This window comes from Rana temporaria, chromosome 4 (assembly GCF_905171775.1).
Source record: "Rana temporaria chromosome 4, aRanTem1.1, whole genome shotgun sequence".
Lineage (NCBI taxonomy): Eukaryota > Metazoa > Chordata > Amphibia > Anura > Ranidae > Rana > Rana temporaria.
The window spans coordinates 466,936,844-466,958,654 of NC_053492.1; the positions used below are offsets into that span (position 1 = coordinate 466,936,844).

The 21,811-nt window shown below is 51.6% G+C and overlaps 1 protein-coding gene across 1 annotated transcript in view; it reads left to right on the plus strand.

Annotated features, from left to right (window-relative positions):
- Window positions 1-6,847: 6,847 nt before the first annotated feature.
- The window catches only part of PTK7 (protein tyrosine kinase 7 (inactive)), a 57,959-nt gene continuing 42,995 nt past the window's right edge, over window positions 6,848-21,811 (plus strand). The window contains exons 1-3 of the mRNA XM_040351715.1: window positions 6,848-6,963; window positions 20,822-21,115; window positions 21,269-21,371. Of these exons, the coding sequence (XP_040207649.1) occupies window positions 6,888-6,963; window positions 20,822-21,115; window positions 21,269-21,371 (473 nt within the window). The 5' untranslated portion in view covers window positions 6,848-6,887. The remainder of the gene's footprint in view (window positions 6,964-20,821; window positions 21,116-21,268; window positions 21,372-21,811) is intronic.

The following is a 21,811-nucleotide window of genomic DNA, read 5'->3' on the forward strand; positions in this document are numbered from 1 at the left end:
CAGTCACTGCTTCCAATTTGTAGCAAGAGGTTTATTAAACTGAGGATGATTAGGGAAGTACAGTACATGCAGGGATATAATTAGACATGTGCACAACAAAAAATGTTGTAGTTTTTTGTTCCAGTTCGTCTCGTTCCGTAGATTTGTAATTTCGTAAGACTCAAGTTTTCCTATTCGGACCCGTTCGTATTTCGTAAGACGCAAGTTTTCCTATTCGGACCCGTTCGTATTTCGTAAGAAGCAAGTTTTCCTATTCGGACCCGTTCTTATTTCGTAAGACTCAAGTTTTCCTATTCGGTCCCGTTCGTATTTCGTAAGACTCAAGTTTTCCTATTCGGTCCCGTTCGTATTTCGTAAGACTCAAGTTTTCCTATTCGGACCCGTTCGTATTTCGTAAGACGCAAGTTTTCCTATTCGGACCCGTTCGTATTTCGTAAGACTCAAGTTTTCCTATTCGGTCCCGTTCGTATTTCGTAAGACGCAAGTTTTCCTATTCTGACCCGTTCGTATTTCGTAAGACTCAAGTTTTCCTATTCGGTCCCGTTCGTATTTCGTAAGACTCAAGTTTTCCTATTCGGACCCGTTCGTATTTCGTAAGACGCAAGTTTTCCTATTTGGTCCCGTTCGTATTTCGTAAGACTCAAGTTTTCCTATTCGGACCCGTTCGTATTTCGTAAGACGCAAGTTTTCCTATTCGGACCCGTTCGTATTTCGTAAGACTCAAGTTTTCCTATTCGGACCCGTTCGTATTTCGTAAGACTTAAGTTTTCCTATTCGGTCCCGTTCGTATTTCGTAAGACTCAAGTTTTCCTATTCGGTCCCGTTCGTATTTCGTAAGACTCAAGTTTTCCTATTCGGACCCGTTCGTATTTCGTAAGACTTAAGTTTTCCTATTCGGTCCCGTTCGTATTTCGTAAGACTCAAGTTTTCCTATTCGGACCCGTTCGTATTTCGTAACAGTTTTATTTTCGTTTATACTGAATGATTCGTAATTCTGTCTAATTTATTTTCGTTGATTCGAAATTTGTAATTTTGTTAGATAATAATTTTTGTTTAACCACTTCCATACCGCGTCATTGTAAAATGACGGTGGCGGGAACCCCTCGCCGATCCGGGTGGACGTCATATGACGTCCTGTGTTCCCGGCGATCTAGAGCGTGGATCTGTGTGTGTAAACACACAGATCCACCTCCTGTCAGCGGTGAGGAGACCAATGTGTGTTCCCAGTACAGAGGAACACACATCGGTCTCCTCCCCCAGAGAGTCCCCTCCCCCCTACAGTTATAACACACCTTAGGGAACATATTAACCCCTTTAACGCCCCCTAGTGGTTAACCCCTTCCCTGCCAGTCACATTTACACAGTAATCAATGCATATTTATAGCATTAATCGCTGTATAAATGTGAATGGTCCCAAAAACGTGTCAAAAGTGTCCGATGTGTTCGCCGCAATGTCACGGTGACAGTAAAAAATCGCAAATCGCTGCCAATACTAGTAAAAAAATTAATAAAATAAAAATGCCATAAATCTATCACCTATTTTGTAGACGCTATAACTTTTGCGCAAACCAATCAATATACGATTATTGCGATTTTTTTTTTTACCAAAAATATGTAGAAGAATACGTATTGGCCTAAACTGAGGGGAAAAAACATTTTTTAAAAAAAAATTGTGATATTTATTAAATAAAAAAGTAAAAAATATTGTGTTTTTTTTTTAAATTGTCGCTCTTCTTTTGTTTATAGTGCAAAAAATAAAAACCACAGAGATGATCAAATACCACCAAAATAAAGCTCTATTTGTGGGAGGAAAAAAACATAAACATTTAGTTTGGGTACAGTGTTGCATGACCACGCAATTGTCATTCAAAGTGCAACAGCGCTGAAAACGAAAAATTGGTCTGGGCAGGAACGGGGTGAAAATGCCCTGTATGGAAGCGGTTAATGGATTCGTAATTTTGTACTTTCGTAAATACATCGCAACACGCGGCTAATCCATATTAAGATAGACTTTCTCTTAACCCCCGTACACACGGTTGGACTTTTTGCCAACAAACGTCAAAATGAGCGTTTTCCAAAAAATCCGATCGTGTGTACGCTCTATCGGACAAACTTTTTCGGTTTCAAAAGTCCGGCCGACTCCCTTCAGACAAAAATCCATGGAAAAGTTTGAAGTCCGATCGTGTGTACGAGGCTTTACACTGTCCAATGTGACTCAGCACAAAAGAGATAAGCTGATTGGCTAAAATATTAAGTCAGATACATCACTCACTAACTACACTGCCCAGAGAGGGCAAACCCAACTGCCATAGTGTGGCTGCAGAGGGCAACAAAGGGGAATCATTAAAAACGAAAAAAGAAAATAGCATATATTTAAGTATAGGAACAATAGGCTCTCTTTGAGCCCATATATGTCCCAAGCAAAAAGGGGCTAGCATTGCCTCAATACATACCAAAAGAGCAACAGCAGTACCCACCAGAGGTACCCACCAGAGGTACCAGCCAGCAGTACCCACCAGCAATACCATCCCTGGAGGACAGCCAGCAGCAGCCACCAGACATACCCGTCTTGGGGACAGCAGCAGCCACCAGCCATACCCAACTGGGGACATCAGCAGCCAGCGATACCTGCAGGAATCCTGAGGAAGATTGAGGTCAGTTGAGGTTCAGGTAAACAGCAGTGCATCAGTGTAAAAGCAGCCTTAGGCCCCTTTCACACGATTGGTCTCTTTTTCAGGTGGACCCAATCGGACCCTCCATTCACCTCTATAGAGCGGCAGATGTAAACTGACTTGTGTCCATTTACACTCGTCTATCTCCAATCCGATCCACTTAAGAAAACAGAAGGGGATTTGTCTGCGTCTGTCTGGGCGGATAGGACTGGAGGGCCCATAGAGGAGAGCAGGCTGTGTTTGTGTCTGCATATGCAGAGTAGACGTGGACCTGTCATCTGCACGCTCCGTTCATTGTGGCCCATGACCAGAGGCGGCTTTTTATTTAGGCAAATTAGGCGGTCGTCTAAGGCCTCACACTCACAGGGGCCTCGCAGCCTCCTAACCTACCCAATGCATTACCCCAGTTTTGAAGGATTGGGGACCTTAACGCTGCTGTGCTCAGGCAGCGTAAAGAGCCCTGACCCAGGAGCAGGACTGCCAGCGTCCCTAACAACCAGTGAATATCGGTAACACCACTCCTTGTGACGTCAATGACCCAGCATGCCCTCAGTCAATGATGTCACAAGGGGGCGGGTTCACCAGGTGACATCACCGGGTGGCCCCCACCCCTTAGTTATTAAAGAGCAGAATCTGGGGGCCACCTTGTTAAAGGGGGGTTCCAGATTCTGATAAGCCCCCTGCCTGCAGACCCCCCGCAACCACCGGCCAGGGTTGTGGGGAAGAGGCTCTTGTCCTTGAATTATCTTTCCCATCATGGGTGTGAGTGGGGCCCCATGTCAAGTTTTGCCTAAGGCCTCGCAAAGCCTAGAGCCGCCACTGCCCATGACTGGTTACCAAGGGCTAGATTCAGATAGCCCTGCATAATTTAGTGCGGGCGTAACGTATCTCCGATCCATTACGCCGCCGTAAATTAGGGCGCAAGTTCCGTATTCATAAAGAACTTGCGCCCGAAGTTATGGCGGCGTAACGTATGTGGTCCGGCGTAAGCCCGCCTAATTCAAATGGGGATGATGTAGGCGTGTTTTATTTAAATTATTGTTGACCCCGCGTATTTTACGTTTTTTACAAACGTACGTGAAAGAATCCCAGTGCGCATGCTTGAAATTCCGCCGCAAATCGCCATTGCTTTCGACGTGAACGTAAATTACGTCCAGCCCTATTCGCGAACGACTTACGCAAACAACGTAAAAAATTCAAAATTCGACGCGGGAACGACGTCCATACTTAACATTGCGTACGCCTCATCCAAGCAGGAGCAACGTTACGCCGGAAAAAGCCTTACGCAAACGACGTAAAAAATTTCGCCGGGGGGGGGGGCGCACGTACGTTTGTGAATCGGTGTATCCAGGTCATTTGCATATTCTATGCCGAAAACGACGGAAGCGCCACCTAGCGGCCAGTGTAAATATGCACCCTAAGATACGACGGCGTAATAGACTTACGCCAGTCGGATCTTAGCCTAATTTCGGCGTATCTTGCTTTCTGAATACAGAAAGAAGATACGCCGGCGCAGCTTTGAATTTACGCGGCGTAGCTATAGATACGCCCGCGTAAATTCTTGCTGAATCTAGCCCCAAGTCGCTAAAGTGGCCTTGCTCTTCAAAAGTTTGGGCACCCCTGTCCTAGAGGCATCGGATATTCCTGTGTAAAGTGGATTGGATCCTGTGTTGCCTGATGAATGCTGGGGGGGAAAAAAAAGATTGGCCAACAGGGGGTTAATCCCGCGTTACTAATAAACAAATGTCACATGCAATTGGGCCCTCGCCGCCAATCGATGTGTTTCCTGGAATAGAGAAGCTCACGGATCTCCTAGAGGATTCTGGGTTGCCGTCTGCACTTCCTCCGAATCAATAGAAAACCTTTTATATGGACGTAGATGGAACGTTCAATGTCCTCTGTGACCTACGCTATAAATTCCTCTTAATGGAGGCGGCAGGAAATATACGTTTAATAATAGATGGGCTGAGAGAGGCATGAGGCAGTGAAGAGCCTCTACAATGGTATCCGTCATCGCCGCCACCTTGGCCAGCAGTGTAAGGATGCGCAAAACACTTTCGAATTACATTCTAAAGTGAATTACATATTTTCTATGGGATCGTAAAAATTTGCGACATTGTTTTTAAGTGTTGCTCTTAACCACTTCAGCCCCGGAAGGAATTGGCTGCTCAATGACCGGGCCATTTTTTTGCGATTCGGCACTGCGTGGACGGAGGGGGCGGAGGACAGAGGGGGCGCAGTATGCGGAGGATAAAGGGGGCGCAGTACGCGGAGTATGGAGGGGGCGGAGGACAGAGGGGGCGCAGTACGTGGAGGATGGAGGGGGCGGAGGACAGAGGGGGCGCAGTACGTGGAGGATGGAGGGGGCAGAAGACAGAGGGGGCGCAGTACGTGGAGGATGGAGGGGGCGGAGGACAGAGGGGGCGCAGTATGCGGAGGACAAAGGGGGCAGTACGCAGAGTATGGAGGGGGCGGAGGACAGAGGGGGCGCAGTACGTGGAGGATGGAGGGGGCGGAGGACAGAGGGGGCGCAGTATGCGGAGGACAAAGGGGGCAGTACGCGGAGTATGTAGGGGGCGGAGGACAGAGGGGGCACAGTACGCAGAGGATGGAGGACAGAGGGGGCGCAGTGCGCGGAGGACAGAGGGGGCGCAGTATGCGGAGGACAAAGGGGGCAGTACGCGGAGTATGTAGGGGGCGGAGGACAGAGGGGGCACAGTACGCAGAGGATGGAGGACAGAGGGGGCGCAGTGCGCGGAGGACAGAGGGGGCGCAGTATGCGGAGGACAAAGGGGGCAGTACGCGGAGTATGGAGGGGGCGGAGGACAGAGGGGGTGGAGGACAGAGGGGGCACAGTACGCAGAGGATGGAGGACAGAGGGGGCGCAGTGCGCGGAGGACGGAGGGGGCGCAGTACACGGAGGATGGAAGGGGAGGAGGACAGAGGGGGCGAAGGATGGAGGGGGCGGAGGACGGAGGGGGCGCAGTAAGCAGAGGACAGAGGGGGCGCAGTACACGGAGGACAGAGGGGGGGCAGTGCACGGAGGACGGAGGGGGCGGAGGACAGAGGGGGCGCAGTACGCGGAGAATAGATGGGGCGGAGGACAGGGGGCGCAGTGCACGGTGGATGGATTGGGCGCAGTACGCGGAGGAAGGAGGGGGCGCAGTACGCGGAGGACAGAGGGGGCGCAGTACGCGGAGGACAGAGGGGGTGCAGTACGCAGAGGACAGAGGGGGTGCAGTACGCAGAGGACAGAGGGGGCGCAGTACGCGGAGTACGGAGGGGGGCGGAGGACAGAGGGGGCGCAGTACGCAGAGGACAAAGGTAGTGGAGGACAGAGGGGGCGCAGTGCGCGGAGGATGGAGGGGGCGTAGTACGCGGAGGATGGAAGGGGAGGACAGAGGGGGCGCAGTATGGAGGGGGCGGAGGACAGAGAGGGCGCAGTATGCGGAGGATGGAAGGGGCGGAGGACAGAGGGGGCGCAGTGTGCGGATGACAGAGGGGGCGAAGGACGAAGGGGGCGGAGGACAGAGGGGGGCAGTACGCGGAGGACAGAGGGGCGCAGTGCACGGAGGGGCGGAGGACAGAAGGGGAGCAGTACGCGGAGGATGGAGGGGGCGCCGTGCGCGGGGGACGGAGGACAGAGAGGGCGCAGTACGCGGAGGATGGAGGGGTGGAGGACAGAGGGGGCGCAGTGTGCGGAGGACGGAGGACAGAAAGGGCGCAGTACGCGGAGGACAGAGGGGGCGCAGTACGCGGAGGATGGAGGGGGCGCAGTACGCGGAGGATGGAGGGGGCGCAGTGCGCGGAGGATGGAGGGGGCGGAGGATGCGCAGAACATGGAGAGTGTAGTGGAGGTGGTACAGGGCAGAGAAGTTGCTGGTTGGTGTCAGAGAGGAGGATCAGTGATTATTTCCCCCTTGAGGAGAAGCTGAGTCCATCTCTGTATTTATATTGGGAATGAAATATGACTGATATGACATCTCCTCACTAAGGAGACCTTCCACTGACACATCACCGGGGGGCGGGGTCTCCGCACCAGAAGTGGGCAGGATAGTAGAGTCCGCCCTCACCCAGCATGGCGGAGGAGGATGTGACGTAATGACGGAGGTCGCGGTGCACGCTGGAAGGGGGCGGTGCACGGCGGAGGTTGCAGTGCAGGCCGGGAGGAGGAGGGGGAGGGGAGAGCGGGTCGGTGGGGGTAGCTGAGAGAAGATGAGGCGAACGGAGCGGAAACACCGAGGAGGACCGGCCGCCGCCATATTGTCCGCCATCGTGTGCCTGAGCGCCGGTCAGTCCGGGGAGTGATCTATACAATGGATGGGGGGAGGGGAGAGCCTGCTATGGGGTGTATATAATGTGTAGAGTTATACGGGGGGGGGGGTATATGATGTATGTAATGTGACCCTCCCCCCATCACTTCCTATCATCTTCTTAGACATCCCATTGCAAACACCCCCCCCCCCTCTGTACTGTATGTGGACCCCCCCTCTGTACTGTATGTGGACCCCCCCCTCTGTACTGTATGTGGACCCCCCCTCTGTACTGTATGTGGACCCCCCCCCTCTGTACTGTATGTGGACCCCCCCCTCTGTACTGTATGTGGACCCCCCCCTCTGTACTGTATGTGGACCCCCCCCCCCTCTGTACTGTATGTGGACCCCCCCTCTGTACTGTATGTGGACCCCCCCTCTGTACTGTATGTGGACCCCCCCCTCTGTACTGTATGTGGACCCCCCCCTCTGTACTGTATGTGGACCCCCCCTCTGTACTGTATGTGGACCCCCCCCTCTGTACTGTATGTGGACCCCCCCTCTGTACTGTATGTGGACCCCCCCTCTGTACTGTATGTGGACCCCCCCTCTGTACTGTATGTGGACCCCCCCTCTGTACTGTATGTGGACCCCCCCTCTGTACTGTATGTGGACCCCCCCTCTGTACTGTATGTGGACCCCCCCTCTGTACTGTATGTGTGGACCCCCCCCCCTCTGTACTGTATGTGTGGACCCCCCCCCCTCTGTACTGTATGTGTGGACCCCCCCCCCCTCTGTACTGTATGTGTGGACCCCCCCCCCTCTGTACTGTATGTGTGGACCCCCCCTCCCTCTGTACTGTTTGTGTGGACCCCCCCCCCCCTCTGTACTGTATGTGTGGACCCCCCCCCCATTGTATTATATGTGGACCCCCCCCCCTCTGTACTGTATGTGTGGACCCCCCCCCCATTGTATTATATGTGGACCCCACCACCTTTTACTGCCTGTGGATTGACCTGTTGCTGACACCCCCCATATTTTATCCATAACAAACGCACCAATCAGGATGGATACAAATGTGCAATAAGTGATATCAGACGGCTACATTTATATACATTGTATCCCTAGCAGAAGGGATGATTGTTTACATATAGTAGGCAGTGTAATGTTGTGTACACGTGTGTGTCCTCTGTATGAGGATGGATCCCTCTCCCGGCTGGGCCTGTGATATGTATAACGACCAATCGCAGTCTGGCCTGGGCCTGTGATATGTATAACGACCAATCGCAGTCCTGGCCCGGGCCTGTGATATGTATAACGACCAATCGCAGTCTGGACTGGTCCTGTGATATGTAGAACGACCAATCGCGGTCTGGACCGGGCCTGTGATATGTAGAACGACCAATCGCAGTCTGGCCCGGGCCTGTGATATGTATAACGACCAATCGCAGTCCTGGCCCGGGCCTGTGATATGTATAACGACCAATCGCAGTCTGGACTGGTCCTGTGATATGTAGAACGACCAATCGCGGTCTGGACCGGGCCTGTGATATGTAGAACGACCAATCGCAGCCTGGACCGGGCCTGTGATATGTAGAACGACCAATCGCAGCCTGGACCGGGCCTGTGATATGTATAACGACCAATCGCAGCCTGGCCCGGGCCTGTGATATGTATAACGACCAATCGCAGCCTGGACCGGGCCTGTGATATGTATAACGACCAATCGCAGCCTGGACCGGGCCTGTGATATGTATAACGACCAATTGCAGCCTGGACCGGGCCTGTGATATGTATAACGACCAATCGCAGCCTGGACCGGGCCTGTGATATGTATAACGACCAATTGCAGCCTGGACCGGGCCTGTGATATGTATAACGACCAATCGCAGCCTGGACCGGGCCTGTGATATGTAGAACGACCAATCGCAGCCTGGACCGGGCCTGTGATATGTAGAACGACCAATCGCAGCCTGGACCGGGCCTGTGATATGTAGAACGACCAATCGCAGCCTGGACCGGGCCTGTGATATGTAGAACGACCAATCGCAGCCTGGACCGGGCCTGTGATATGTAGAACGACCAATCGCAGCCTGGACCGGGCCTGTGATATGTATAACGACCAATCGCAGCCTGGACCGGGCCTGTGATATGTATAACGACCAATCGCAGCCTGGACCGGGCCTGTGATATGTATAACGACCAATCGCAGCCTGGACCGGGCCTGTGATATGTATAACGACCAATCGCAGCCTGGACCGGGCCTGTGATATGTATAACGACCAATCGCAGCCTGGACCGGGCCTGTGATATGTATAACGACCAATCGCAGCCTGGACCGGGCCTGTGATATGTATAACGACCAATCGCAGCCTGGACCGGGCCTGTGATATGTAGAACGACCAATCGCAGCCTGGACCGGGCCTGTGATATGTAGAACGACCAATCGCAGCCTGGACCGGGCCTGTGATATGTATAACGACCAATCGCAGCCTGGACCGGGCCTGTGATATGTATAACGACCAATCGCAGCCTGGACCGGGCCTGTGATATGTATAACGACCAATCGCAGCCTGGACCGGGCCTGTGATATGTATAAATGACTAATCGCATTCCACGTTGGACCTGTGATATGTATTCAGATACAGTTCTTTGAAAAAGTTTTTATACCCCTTGAAATTTTCCAAATGTTGTCATGTTACAACTGAAAGTGTGGAGATTACATTTGTAATCGGCCCCCTTCTCTCTGATACCCCTAACTAAAATCTAGTGAACCAATTGCCTTCAGAAGTCACCTAATTAGTAAATGGAGTCCACCTGTGTGTCATTTAGTCTCAGTATGAATACAGCTGTTCTTTGAAGCCCTCAGAGGTTTGTTAGAGAACCTTAGTGAATAAACAGCATCATGAAGGCCAAGGAACACACCAGACAGGTCAGGGATAAAGTTGTGGAGAAGTGTGAAGCAGGGTTAGGTTATAAAAGCTTTGAACATCTCACGGAGCTCTGTTCAATCCATCATCCAAAAATGGAAAGAGTATGGCACAACCGCAAACCTACCAAGACATGGCCGTCCACCTAAACTGACCGGGCCGGACAAGGAGAGCATTCATCAGAGAAGCAGCCAAGAGGTCCATGGTAACTCTGGAGGAGCTGCAGAGATCCACAGCTCAGGGGGGAGAATCTGTCCACAGGACAACTATTAGTGGTCTCTCCACAAATCTGCCCTTTATGGAAGAGTGACAAGAAGAAAGACATTGGAGAAAAAAAGACATTGGAGAAAAAAAGCCATAAGAAGTCCTGTTTGCAGTTTGTGAGAAGCCATGTGGGGGAGGGGACACGGCAAACATGTGGAAGAAGGTGCTCTGGTCACATGACACTAAAATTGAACCTTTTTGGCCTAAAAGCAAAACGCTATGTGTGGTGGAAAACTAACACTGCACATCACCCTGAATACACCATCGTGAAACATGGTGGTGGCCGCATCATGTGGTGGGGATGCTTTTCTTCAGCAGGGACAGGGAAGCTGGTCAGAGTTGATGGGAAGATGGATGGAGCCACATACAGGACAATCTTAGAAGAAAACCTCTTGGGTCCCATACACACTATTAGATTTTCTACAGATTTTTTTTCTTCAGATTTATCAAAACCCTATAATATGAAGACAAAAAATCTGCAGAAACTCTAATGGTGTGTATGGGGTCTAAAGCCTCATATAAGCAAACGGATTTCCATCAGACAAACCCATGGAATTTTATCCGAAGGGCGTTGGCCGTGAACTTGTATTGCATACAGATGGCCAACAAATACGAAACTCTGTGGTTTTTCAGCTCTTTAGCTCCACCCTTTGTGAAACTTCTGCTAAAGTTGCTTCTGAGCATGCGTGTTTGTACTTTGGATTTTTTTTTTCCCGACGATCTTCTGTACACACGATCGGATAATCCGACATCGCACGTTTTTTGTTGGGAAATTTTAAAGCACGCTATCCCTCATTTGTTGGACAATCCCACAACAATTGTCTGATGGAGTGTACAACCGGTCGGCTTTTCCGGCAAAACCCTGCCATCACACAATTCCCGTCGGAAAATCCGTTTGTGTGTGTATGGGCCTTGATGCCGCGTACACACGGTTGGAATTTCCGACAACAAATGTTCCTTGGGAGCTTGTTGTCGGGAAAATCCGACCGCGTGTAGGCTCCATCGGACATTTGCTGTCGGAATTGACGACGTACAAATGTTGGAGAGCTGGTTCTCAATTTTTCTGACAATGAAACTTCTTGTCGGAAATTTCCGATCGCGTGTAGCCAATTCCGACGCACAAATAGGTGGATTCAGAAAGAGTTAGGCCGGCGTATCAGTAGATAAGACGACCTAACTCGGAATCTGCACCGTCCTAAGTTTAAGTGTATTCTCAAACAGAGATACACTTAAACCTATCTAAGATACAACGGCTTGCACCGTCCTATCTTAGGGTGCAATATTTAGGCTGGCCGCTAGGTGGCGCTTCCGTTGAGTTTGGCGTAGTATATGTAAATGCCTAGATACGCCAATTTACGAACGTACGTGCGCCCGTCGCAGTAAAGATATGCTGTTTCCGTAAGAGATATGCCGCCTAAAGATAAAGATGCCCCCTTGGTGGCGTAGCCAATGTTAAGTATGGCCGTCGTTCCCGCGTCGAAATTTGAAAATTTTACGTCGTTTACGCAAGTCGTCCGTGAATAGGGCTGGACGTAATTTACGTTCACGTCGAAACCAATACGTCCTTGCAGCATTGGGATATGTACACGGACGGCGCATGCGCCGTTCGTTAAAAAAACGTCAATCGCGTCGGGTCACAGTTAATATGCATAAAACACGCCCCCCACATCCTCATTTGAATTGGGCGCGCTTACGCCGGCCTATTCACGCTGCGCCGCCGTAACTTAGGCGGCAAGTACTTTGTGAATACAGTGCTTGCCTCTCTGACTTACGGCGGCGTAGTGTAAATACGCTACGCCGCCGCAAAGATGCGCGCCCCTACCTGAATCCAGCTAAAAGATCCCACACATGCTCGGAATCGAGCAGAAGAGCCTCCCTGCCTGTTGAACTTTTCTCGGCTCGTCGTACGGGTTGTACGTCGCCACGTTCTTGATGTTCGGAATTTCTGACAACATTTTATGCAACACAAGTTTGAGCCAACATCCGACAGGGGGGGGAATCCACGGTTTTCTTGTTGGAATGTCCGATCGTGTGTACAGGGCATTAGAGTCTGCAAAAGACTTGAGACGGGGGGGGAGGTTCACCTTCCAGCAGGACAACGACCCTAAAGTACAGCCAGAGCTACAATGGAATGGTTTAGATCAAAGTATATTCATGTGTTAGAATGGCCCAGTCACAGTCCAGACCTAAATCCCATTGAGAATCTGTGGCGAGACTTGAAAATTGCTGATCACAGACGCTCTCCATCCAATCTGACAGAGCTTGAGATATTTTACAAAGAAGAATGGGGAGAAATGTCCCTCTCTAGATGTGCAAAGCTGATAGAGACATCTCCAAAAAGACTTGCAGCTGTAATTGCAGAGAAAGGGGGTTCTACAAAGTATTGACTCCGGGGGGCGCTATACAAATGCCCCCCACACTTTTCACATTTATTTGTAAAAAAAAAAAATGAAAGCCATTTATCATTTTCCTTCCACTTCACAATTATGTGCCTCTTTGTGTTGGTCCATCACATAAAATCCAAATAAAATACATTTACGTTTCTGGTTGTAACATGACAAAGTGTGGAAGATTTCAAGGGGTATGAATACTTTTTCAGGGCACCGTATAAGGACTGATCGCTCTCCAGATTGGTCCCGTCATTGCAGCATGCTGCCTGTTAAACATTTGTTGGGGATGCTGGTACAGATTTGTGTATTGCGGTTGTATCTTTCTGGTATTTCGGTGTAGTAGCTGTTGGCACGTGCCGGCGCTCCTGGTAATCATGCTACTACACCTTTGCTCTGTTTAAAGTGAAATTTCAGTTGAGCAACTGAATACAGGTTTTGAATTACATACTGGTATGAATGGAAACAGTGAAGGGGCGACTTCCGGAGGGGTAACTGGCCGTACCGCTCTGTAGTATGATGATTTCTGGAGGGGTAACTAGCTGTACTGTCCTGGTTTATGAACACCTTTCGGGGGAGAAACTGGCTGTACCATGTTGATGTATGGTGACTTGTGGAGGGGTAATTGGCTGTATGTCCTGGTTTATGGAGACCTATGGAAGTGCAAGTGGCTGTTGTATTGGTGACTTGTGTAACTAGCTTTACCATCCTCAAATGGTGACCTGTGGAAGGGTAACTAGCTTTACCGTCCTCCCATATGGTGACTGAAGGGTAACTAGCCATATCGTCCTCATGGTGACCTGTAGAAGGATAACTAGCTGTACTGGCCTCATATGGTGACCTGTGGAAGGATAACTAGCTGTACTGTCCACATATGGTGACCTGTGGAAGGATAACTAGCTGTACCATCCTCATATGGTGACCTGTGGAAGGATAACTAGCTGTACCGTCCTCATATGGTGACCTGTGGAAGGATAACTAGCTGTACTGTCCTCATATGGTGACCTGTGGAAGGATAACTAGCTGTACCGTCCTCATATGGTGACCTGTGGAAGGATAACTAGCTGTACTGTCCTCATATGGTGACCTGTGGAAGGATAACTAGCTGTACTATCCTTATATGGTGACTGAAGGGTAACTAGCAGTACCGTCCTCCATATGGTGACTGAAGGGTAACAACTAGCAGTACTGGTCTCATATGGTAAACTGTGGAAGGGTAACTAGCTGTACCGTCCTCCATATGGTGACTGAAAGGTAACAAGCTGTCCTCATATGGTGACCTGTGGAAGGGTAGCTAGCAGTACCATCCTTTGTATGGTGACTTGTGGAAGGATAACTAGCTGTACTTTCCACAGGTCACCATATGAGGACGGGTAGCTAGCTATACCGTCCTAGTATGGTGACTTGTGTCAGGATAACTAGCTGTACCGTCCTCATATGGGGACCTGTGGAAGGATAACTAGCTGTACTGTCCTCATATGGTGACCTGTGGAAGGATAACTAGCTGTACCGTTCTCATATGGTGACCTGTGGAAGGATAACTAGCTGTACCGTTCTCATATGGTGACTGAAGGGTAACAACTAGCAGTACTGTTCTCATGGTGAACTGTGGAAGGGTAACTAGCTGTACCATCCTCATATGGTGACTGAAGGGTAACTAGCTGTACCGTCCTCCATATGGTGACTGAAGGGTAACTAGCTGTACCGTCCTCATATGGTGACCTGTGGAAGGATAGCTAGCTGTATTGTTCTGGTGTATCATCCTGGTTTATTGTGACTTCTGCAGGGGTAACTAGCTGTTCCATTGTAAATGGAGACTTCTGGAGGTGTAACTATCTGTTCCGTTCTCGTGTATGGTGACTTGTGTAAGAGTAACTAGTAACAACCAACCTAGTGTATGGTTACTTGTGGAGGGATAACTAGATGTACCATCCTGGTATATGGAGACCTCTGCTGGAGGCCTAATGGGCTGTACCATAATGGTGTATGGTGGACATATGGTGAAGGAGTAACTAGTAGCCAACCTAGTGTATGGTGACTTGTCGAGTGGTAACTAGCTGTACTGTTGTGGTTAATGTAGAATTCTGGAGGGGTGCCAACTGTACAATCCTGGCATATGGCAACTTGTGGAGGGGTAAGAAGCTGCACAGTGCCTGGTGTATGGTGACTTGATGAGGGGTAACTAGCTGTCCCATCCTGGTGTATGGTGACTTGTGGAGGGGTAACTAGCTGTCCCATCCTGGTGTATGGTGACTTGTGGGGGGGTAAGTAGCTGTTCTGTTGTGGTTGATGGAGAATTCCGGAGGGGTGCCTAGCTGTACAATCCTGGCATATGGCAACTTGTGGGGGAGGTGTACGAAGTGGCACAGTCCTGGTGTATGGTGATTTGTGGGGAGGTGAGTAGGTGTATTGTTCTGGTTAATGGAGTGGTGCCTAGCTGTCCCATCCTAGTGTATGGTGACTTGTGGAGGGGTAACTAGTTGTACTGTTGTGGTTAATGTAGAATTCTGGAGGGGTGCCAACTGTACAATCCTGGCATATGGCAACGTGTGGAGGGGTAAGAAGCTGCCCGGTCCTGGTGTATTGTGACTTGTGGAGGGGTAAGAAGCTGCCCGGTCCTGGTGTATGGTGACTTGTGGAGGGGTAACTAGTTGTGGTTAATGGAGAATTCCGGAGGGGTGCCTAGCTGTACAATTTTGGCATATGGCAACGTGTGGAGGGGTAAGAAGCTGCCCGGTCCTGGTGTATGGTGACTTGTGGAGGGGTAAGAAGCTGCCCGGTCCTGGTGTATTGACTTGTGGAGGGGTAACTAGTTGTGGTTGATGGAGAATTCCGGAGGGGTGCCTAGCTGTACAATCCTGGCATATGGCAACGTGTGGATGGGTAAGAAGCTGCTCGGTCCTGGTGTATGGTGACTTGTGGAGGGGCAAGAAGCTGCCCGGTCCTGGTGACTTGTGGAGGGGTAAGAAGCTGCCCGGTCCTGGTGTATGGTGACTTGTGGAGGGGGTAAGAAGCTGCCCGGTCCTGGTGTATGGTGACTTGTGGAGGGGGTAAGAAGCTGCCCGGTCCTGGTGTATGGTGACTTGTGGAGGGGTAAGAAGCTGCCCGGTCCTGGTGTATGGTGACTTGTGGAGGGGTAAGAAGCTGCCCGGTCCTGGTGTATGGTGACTTGTGGAAGGGTAAGAAGCTGCCCGGTCCTGGTGTATGGTGACCTGTGGAGGGGTAAGAAGCTGCCCGGTCCTGGTGTATGGTGACTTGTGGAGGGGTAAGAAGCTGCCCGGTCCTGGTGTATGGTGACTTGTGGAAGGGTAAGAAGCTGCCCGGTCCTGGTGTATGGTGACTTGTGGAAGGGTAAGAAGCTGCCCGGTCCTGGTGTATGGTGACTTGTGGAAGGGTAAGAAGCTGCCCGGTCCTGGTGTATGGTGACTTGTGGAGGGGTAAGAAGCTGCCCGGTCCTGGTGTATGGTGACTTGTGGAGGGGTAAGAAGCTGCACGGTCCTGGTGTATGGTGACTTGTGGAAGGGTAAGAAGCTGCCCGGTCCTGGTGTATGGTGACCTGTGGAGGGGTAAGAAGCTGCCCGGTCCTGGTGTATGGTGACCTGTGGAGGGGTAAGAAGCTGCCCGGTCCTGGTGTATGGGGACTTGTGGAGGGGTAAGAAGCTGCACGGTCCTGGTGTTTGGTGACTTGTGGAAGGGTAAGAAGCTGCCCGGTCCTGGTGTTTGGTGACTTGTGGAAGGGTAAGAAGCTGCCCGGTCCTGGTGTATGGTGACCTGTGGAGGGGTAAGAAGCTGCCCGGTCCTGGTGTATGGTGACCTGTGGAGGGGTAAGAAGCTGCCCGGTCCTGGTGTATGGTGACTTGTGGAGGGGTAACTAGTTGTACTGTTGTGGTTAATGGAGAATTCCGGAAGGGTGCCTAGCTGTACAATCCTGGCATATGGCAACGTGTGGATGGGTAAGAAGCTGCCCGGTCCTGGTGTACGGTTACACAGGCTGGCGTTGTTTGTGGGTTCCAGGCCCCGGTAGAACGCCTCAGGTGGAGAAGGGAGTCTCTCTCTTTCCTATTTGGGTAAAATTTCAGAAGACCGACCTGAGAGGAAACCACAAGTATTCCGCACACATTCCACCCTCCTCTGATCTCCTGTGTGTGGCATGGAAGACGCTGACTGGCAGTTCCGAGAACAAAGGATTTATGTACATTGCAGCCAGGGATTTTTTTTGTTTGTGTTTTTTTTTCTCTTTCAAGAGTAGAGTGTCAGCTCTGCGGGTTCATGTGTCAGTCATTGTTTGTGAAGAGACGATCAGACTCCAGCAGTGTGATGGTGGGAGGCTTCTTCTTCCTGTCGGCAGGATAAAGGGGGATAATTACAGGGACCGGCGACAAGTGTCACATACCAGACCCGCAGAAAACTTTGTGTCTTAGGTGGGGAGAGGTGTCTCCTGTGTAGTGCTTCCCTTCCTCCCCCCTCCTGTCACATTCCTGGGCTCCGAGAACCTGTCTGTAACCTCCCCCTCCCTCTCCATTTATATCTATTCTTCATGGTGGCTTTCCCAAGTGTCCTAATCTCCCTCCCCCCTCTATTGTATCTTGTTATTGCTGTACAGATTTTCTTTCTTTTTTCCCTTTTTTTTTTTTTTTGCATGTTTGCGTTGTATATTTGCCTTTTGATTGTATTGTGCACTATTAAAAGATATATATTTTGATTGTGAAAAAAAAAAAAGATATATTTTTTTTATATAGAAATTATTACTGTTTGTCATATTTAGCAGCAGACCACTTTTATACCAAAGAGAATATAAAACACCCTATGTCTGTTGTCCCTACTATGCTCTCCTCTTCCCTGCCCACGGGGGGTCTCTGCTTCCCTTCAGCCTGCCCCCCCGGGGGGGGGGGGCGGTCTCTGCTTGCCTTCCGCCTGCCTGAAGTCCTCATACTTCTGCTACTTGCCCAGGGTCTCTGCTTTGCCCCCCTATCCGCATACCTGACCTATTTCTTCTGCCACCCTCTTGCCTGCCTGGCATCTCTCTACAATCTCTGCTCTGCCCACCTCTTGCTTAGCCAGCATTTCTGCTCTTCTCCTGTCTGGCCAGCATCTCTGCTCTTCCCACCACCTGACTACACAGGGGTCTTTTCTCTGCCTGTCTGGCATTTTTACCCGGCTTCTGCCTGAGGCCTCTCGTCTGCATCCCTCTCACTTAACCTACGTCTCTCGTCTGCTCCCCACCCCCTTCTCCTGCCTGTGTCTTTTTCTTTGCTTCCCAACTGCCTAACATATATCTCACCTGCCCAGTGTCTTTCTTCTGCAAGCCGCCCTGGGTCTTTCCTCTACCCACTTACCTGGCATTTCTCCTCTGCACCCTCCCTGCCTGCTCATTCTCTGCTCTGCCTACAAAATGTCTCCGCTCTGTCCACCTCCTGCCTAGCATCTTTCTGCCCAGGGTGCTTTTGCCCTAGTCCCACTTGTCTGGCATCTGTCCTTTTTACCACCCTCCCACCTGCTTGGTGTCTCTCCTCTGCCTCCTTTACTGCCTGGTGTCTCTCCTCTGCTCCTGTTTGCTTGCCCAGCGCTGTCTTCTGCAGCCTGTCCTGGGTCTTTCCTCTGTCCCCCTCCCACTTGCCTGTTTCTCCTCTGCACCCTCTTGCCTGCCCAGTGTTTCTGTTCTGCCTACCCAGAATCTTTTCTCTGCCTTCCCACCTGCCCAGCATCCTTCTGCCTGGGTACCACTTTTGCACCCCCCCCTCCTTCCCGTTTGCCTGACATCTTTTGCCACCTTCCCATTTAATTAAGGTCTCTCCTCTGCCCCCCTCCTGCCTCTGGCGTCTCTCTCCTCTGCGCCCCTCTCTGGCGTCTCTCTCCTCTGTGCCCCTCTCTGGCGTCTCTCTCTCCTCTGTGCCCCTCTCTGGCGTCTCTCTCTCCTCTGTGCCCCTCTCTGGCGTCTCTCTCTCCTCTGTGCCCCTCTCTGGCGTCTCTCTCTCTCCTCTGTGCCCCTCTCTGGCGTCTCTCTCTCTCCTCTGTGCCCCTCTCTGGCGTCTCTCTCTCTCTCTCTCCTCTGTGCCCCTCTCTGGCGTCTCTCTCCTCTGTGCCCCTCTCTGGCGTCTCTCTCTCTCTCCCTCCTCTGTGCCCCTCTCTGGCGTCTCTCTCTCTCTCTCCTCTGTGCCCCTCTCTGGCGTCTCTCTCTCCTCTGTGCCCCTCTCTGGCGTCTCTCTCTCTCTCCTCTGTGCCCCTCTCTGGCGTCTCTCTCTCTCTCCTCTGTGCCCCTCTCTGGCGTCTCTCTCTCTCTCTCCTCTGTGCCCCTCTCTGGCGTCTCTCTCTCTCTCCTCTGTGCCCCTCTCTGGCGTCTCTCTCTCTCTCCTCTGTGCCCCTCTCTGGCGTCTCTCTCTCTCTCCTCTGTGCCCCTCTCTGGCGTCTCTCTCTCTCTCCTCTGTGCCCCTCTCTGGCGTCTCTCTCTCTCCTCTGTGCCCCTCTCTGGCGTCTCTCTCTCCTCTGTGCCCCTCTCTGGCGTCTCTCTCTCTCCTCTGTGCCCCTCTCTGGCGTCTCTCTCTCTCCTCTGTGCCCCTCTCTGGCGTCTCTCTCTCTCCTCTGTGCCCCTCTCTGGCGTCTCTCTCCTCTGCGCCTCTCTCTCTCTCTCTCTCTCTCTCTCTCTCGCTCGCTCGCTCGCTCGCTCGCTCTCGCTCGCTCGCTCTCTCGCGCTCTCTCTCTCTCTCGCGCTCTCTCTCTCTCTCCCCTCTGCGCCTCTCTCTCTCTCTCCCCTCTGCGCCTCTCTCTCTGCGCCTCTCTCTCTGGCCTCTCTCTCTGGCCTCTCTCTCTGGCCTCTCTCTCTGGCCTCTCTCTCTGGCCTCTCTCTCTGGCCTCTCTCTCTGGCCTCTCTCTCTGGCCTCTCTCTCTGGCCTCTCTCTCTGGCCTCTCTCTCTGGCCTCTCTCTCTCTCTCTCTCTCTCTCTCTCTCTCTCTCTCTCTCTCTCTCTCTCTCTCTCTCTCTCTCTCTCTCTCTCTCTCTCTCTCTCTCTCTCTCTCTCTCTCCTCTGCGCCCCTCTCTCTCTCTCTCTCTCTCTCTCTCTCTCTCTCTCTCTCTCTCTCTCTCTCTCTCCCCCTCTCTCTGGCGTCTCTCTCTCTCTCTCTCTCTCTCTCTCTCTCTCTCCCCCTCTCTCTGGCGTCTCTCTCTCTCTCTCCCCCTCTCTCTGGCGTCTCTCTCTCTCTCCCCTCTGCGCCCCTCTCTCTGGCCTCTCTCTCTCTCTCTCTCTCTCTGGCGTCTCTCTCTCTCTCTCTCTCTCTCTCTCTCTCTCTCTCTCTCTGGCCTCTCTCTCTCTCTCTCTCTCTCTCTCTCTCTCTCTCTCTCCTCTGCGCCCCTCTCTCTCTCTCTCTCTCCTCTGCGCCCCTCTCTCTGGCGTCTCTCTCTCTCTCTCTGGCGTCTCTCTCTCTGGCGTCTCTCTCTCTCTCTCTCTGGCGTCTCTCTCTCTCTCTCTCCCCCTCTCTCTGGCGTCTCTCTCTCTCTCTCTCTGGCGTCTCTCTCTCTGGCGTCTCTCTCTCTCTCTCTCTGGCGTCTCTCTCTCTCTCTCTCTCCCCCTCTCTCTGGCGTCTCTCTCTCTCTCTCTCTCTCTCTCTGGCGTCTCTCTCTCTCTCTCTCTCTCTCTCTCTCTCTCTCTCTCTCTCTCTCTCTCTCTCTCTCTCTCTCTCTCTCTCTCTCTCTCTCTCTCTCTCTCTCTCCTCTGCGCCCCTCTCTCTGGCGTCTCTCTCTCTCTCTCTCTCTCCCCCTCTCTCTGGCGTCTCTCTCTCTCTGGCGTCTCTCTCTCTCTCTCTCTCTCTCTCTCTCTCTCTCTCTCTCTCTCTCTCTCTCTCTCTCTCTCTCTCTCTCTCTCTCTCTCTCTCTCTCTCTCTCTCTCTCTCTCTCCCTCCCCCTCTGGCGTCTCTCTCTCTCTCTCTCTCCCCCTCTGGCGTCTCTCTCTCTCTCTCTCCTCTGCGCCCCTCTCCCGCTTACCAGCGTTTTTTCCTCTGCACCTGCATGCTCTGTCTCTGCTTTGCACCCTTCTTGCCTATTCAGTGTCTGCTCTGCCTGGTATCTTTTCCTTGCTTTGCCTTCTGCCTAGCATCTCTCCTCTGCCTGCCTGCCTCCCTCACGCTTGCCTGGCGTCTCTCCTTTCCGCCCCCTTTAGGCCTACCTGGCGTCTGTCTCTGCTTTTTTGCCACCTGCCTGACATTGAGGTGTAGCTTGAAGTTTATATATTCTATTAGTGGGGGGGGACTTTGTCAGACACACATTGTGTGATGGACCCATATGTTGCTGTGACTGTAATGACTTTATTTGGTTTCCCTCTTCAGCCATCAATGCAAGAGCCGCAATTATATTCAGCAAGCAGCCATCATCTCAGGATGCTTTACACGGTAGGAGCGCCTTCCTGCGATGCGAGGTGGAGGACCCCTCGGGGGTACAGTTTGAATGGTTACACAATGGCGCCCCCTTAATAGACACAGAGCGGAGATACCACGAGGGGGGCAGTCTGACGATCACCGCTGTGGACAGGAAGCTGGATGGCGGGAGCTTCCAATGTGTGGCCAGAAATCCGAGTGCAGGAGAGGAAGCGCACAGCATCAACGCTTCTTTCAATATTAAATGTGAGTACCAGAGCGGTGGCTGGCCTTAGGGGGGCCCTGGACAGCCCCTTTGTGTGGTCACAATAATGCATCAAGGACCCTCATTCTGTTGGGGAAGGGGGACTAAACATCCATAAACACCACTTTCTCTTTTTTTTTTTTCTTTTTTTTTAGGGATTGATAGCGGAGCCGTGTCCTTACAGAACCCAAGCAGCATTGCTGAAATCCAGAACTTGTCACCGGTCACCCTGCGCTGTCACATTGATGGGCACCCGCGGTAAGAATGGCACCTCTTGGAATTGTATTGTGTGAATGTGGCTCCCCCAATTGCTGATACTTTGGTCCTGAATGGCTCCCATCTCCTGATTTACTATCACAGAGAGGCCCTGTTAAAGTGGAACTAAAGGCAGAAAAAAATGCAAACAGGCAGAATCTTTTATTGTTGAAGAGATATGCAATGTCTCTTCTGCAATAAAGTAAACTTACCTGTTTTTGCAGTCTTCTTCAGAATGTACATGGAGCTGCACATACCCAGCTCTGTTTACGTTTCCAGCACAGTGCCAGAGTGCCAATATGAAAGACTCCTGCCTCGGTCTATAAACTCGGCCGACGGCCAGCACCCGGAAAAAGCCAGGGAGAAGATGTTGGCAGGAGACTTTGCAAGCGCCAGACTGTTGGAGTATTCTTGCCTTTTTAGTTCCGCTTTAATGATCTCTA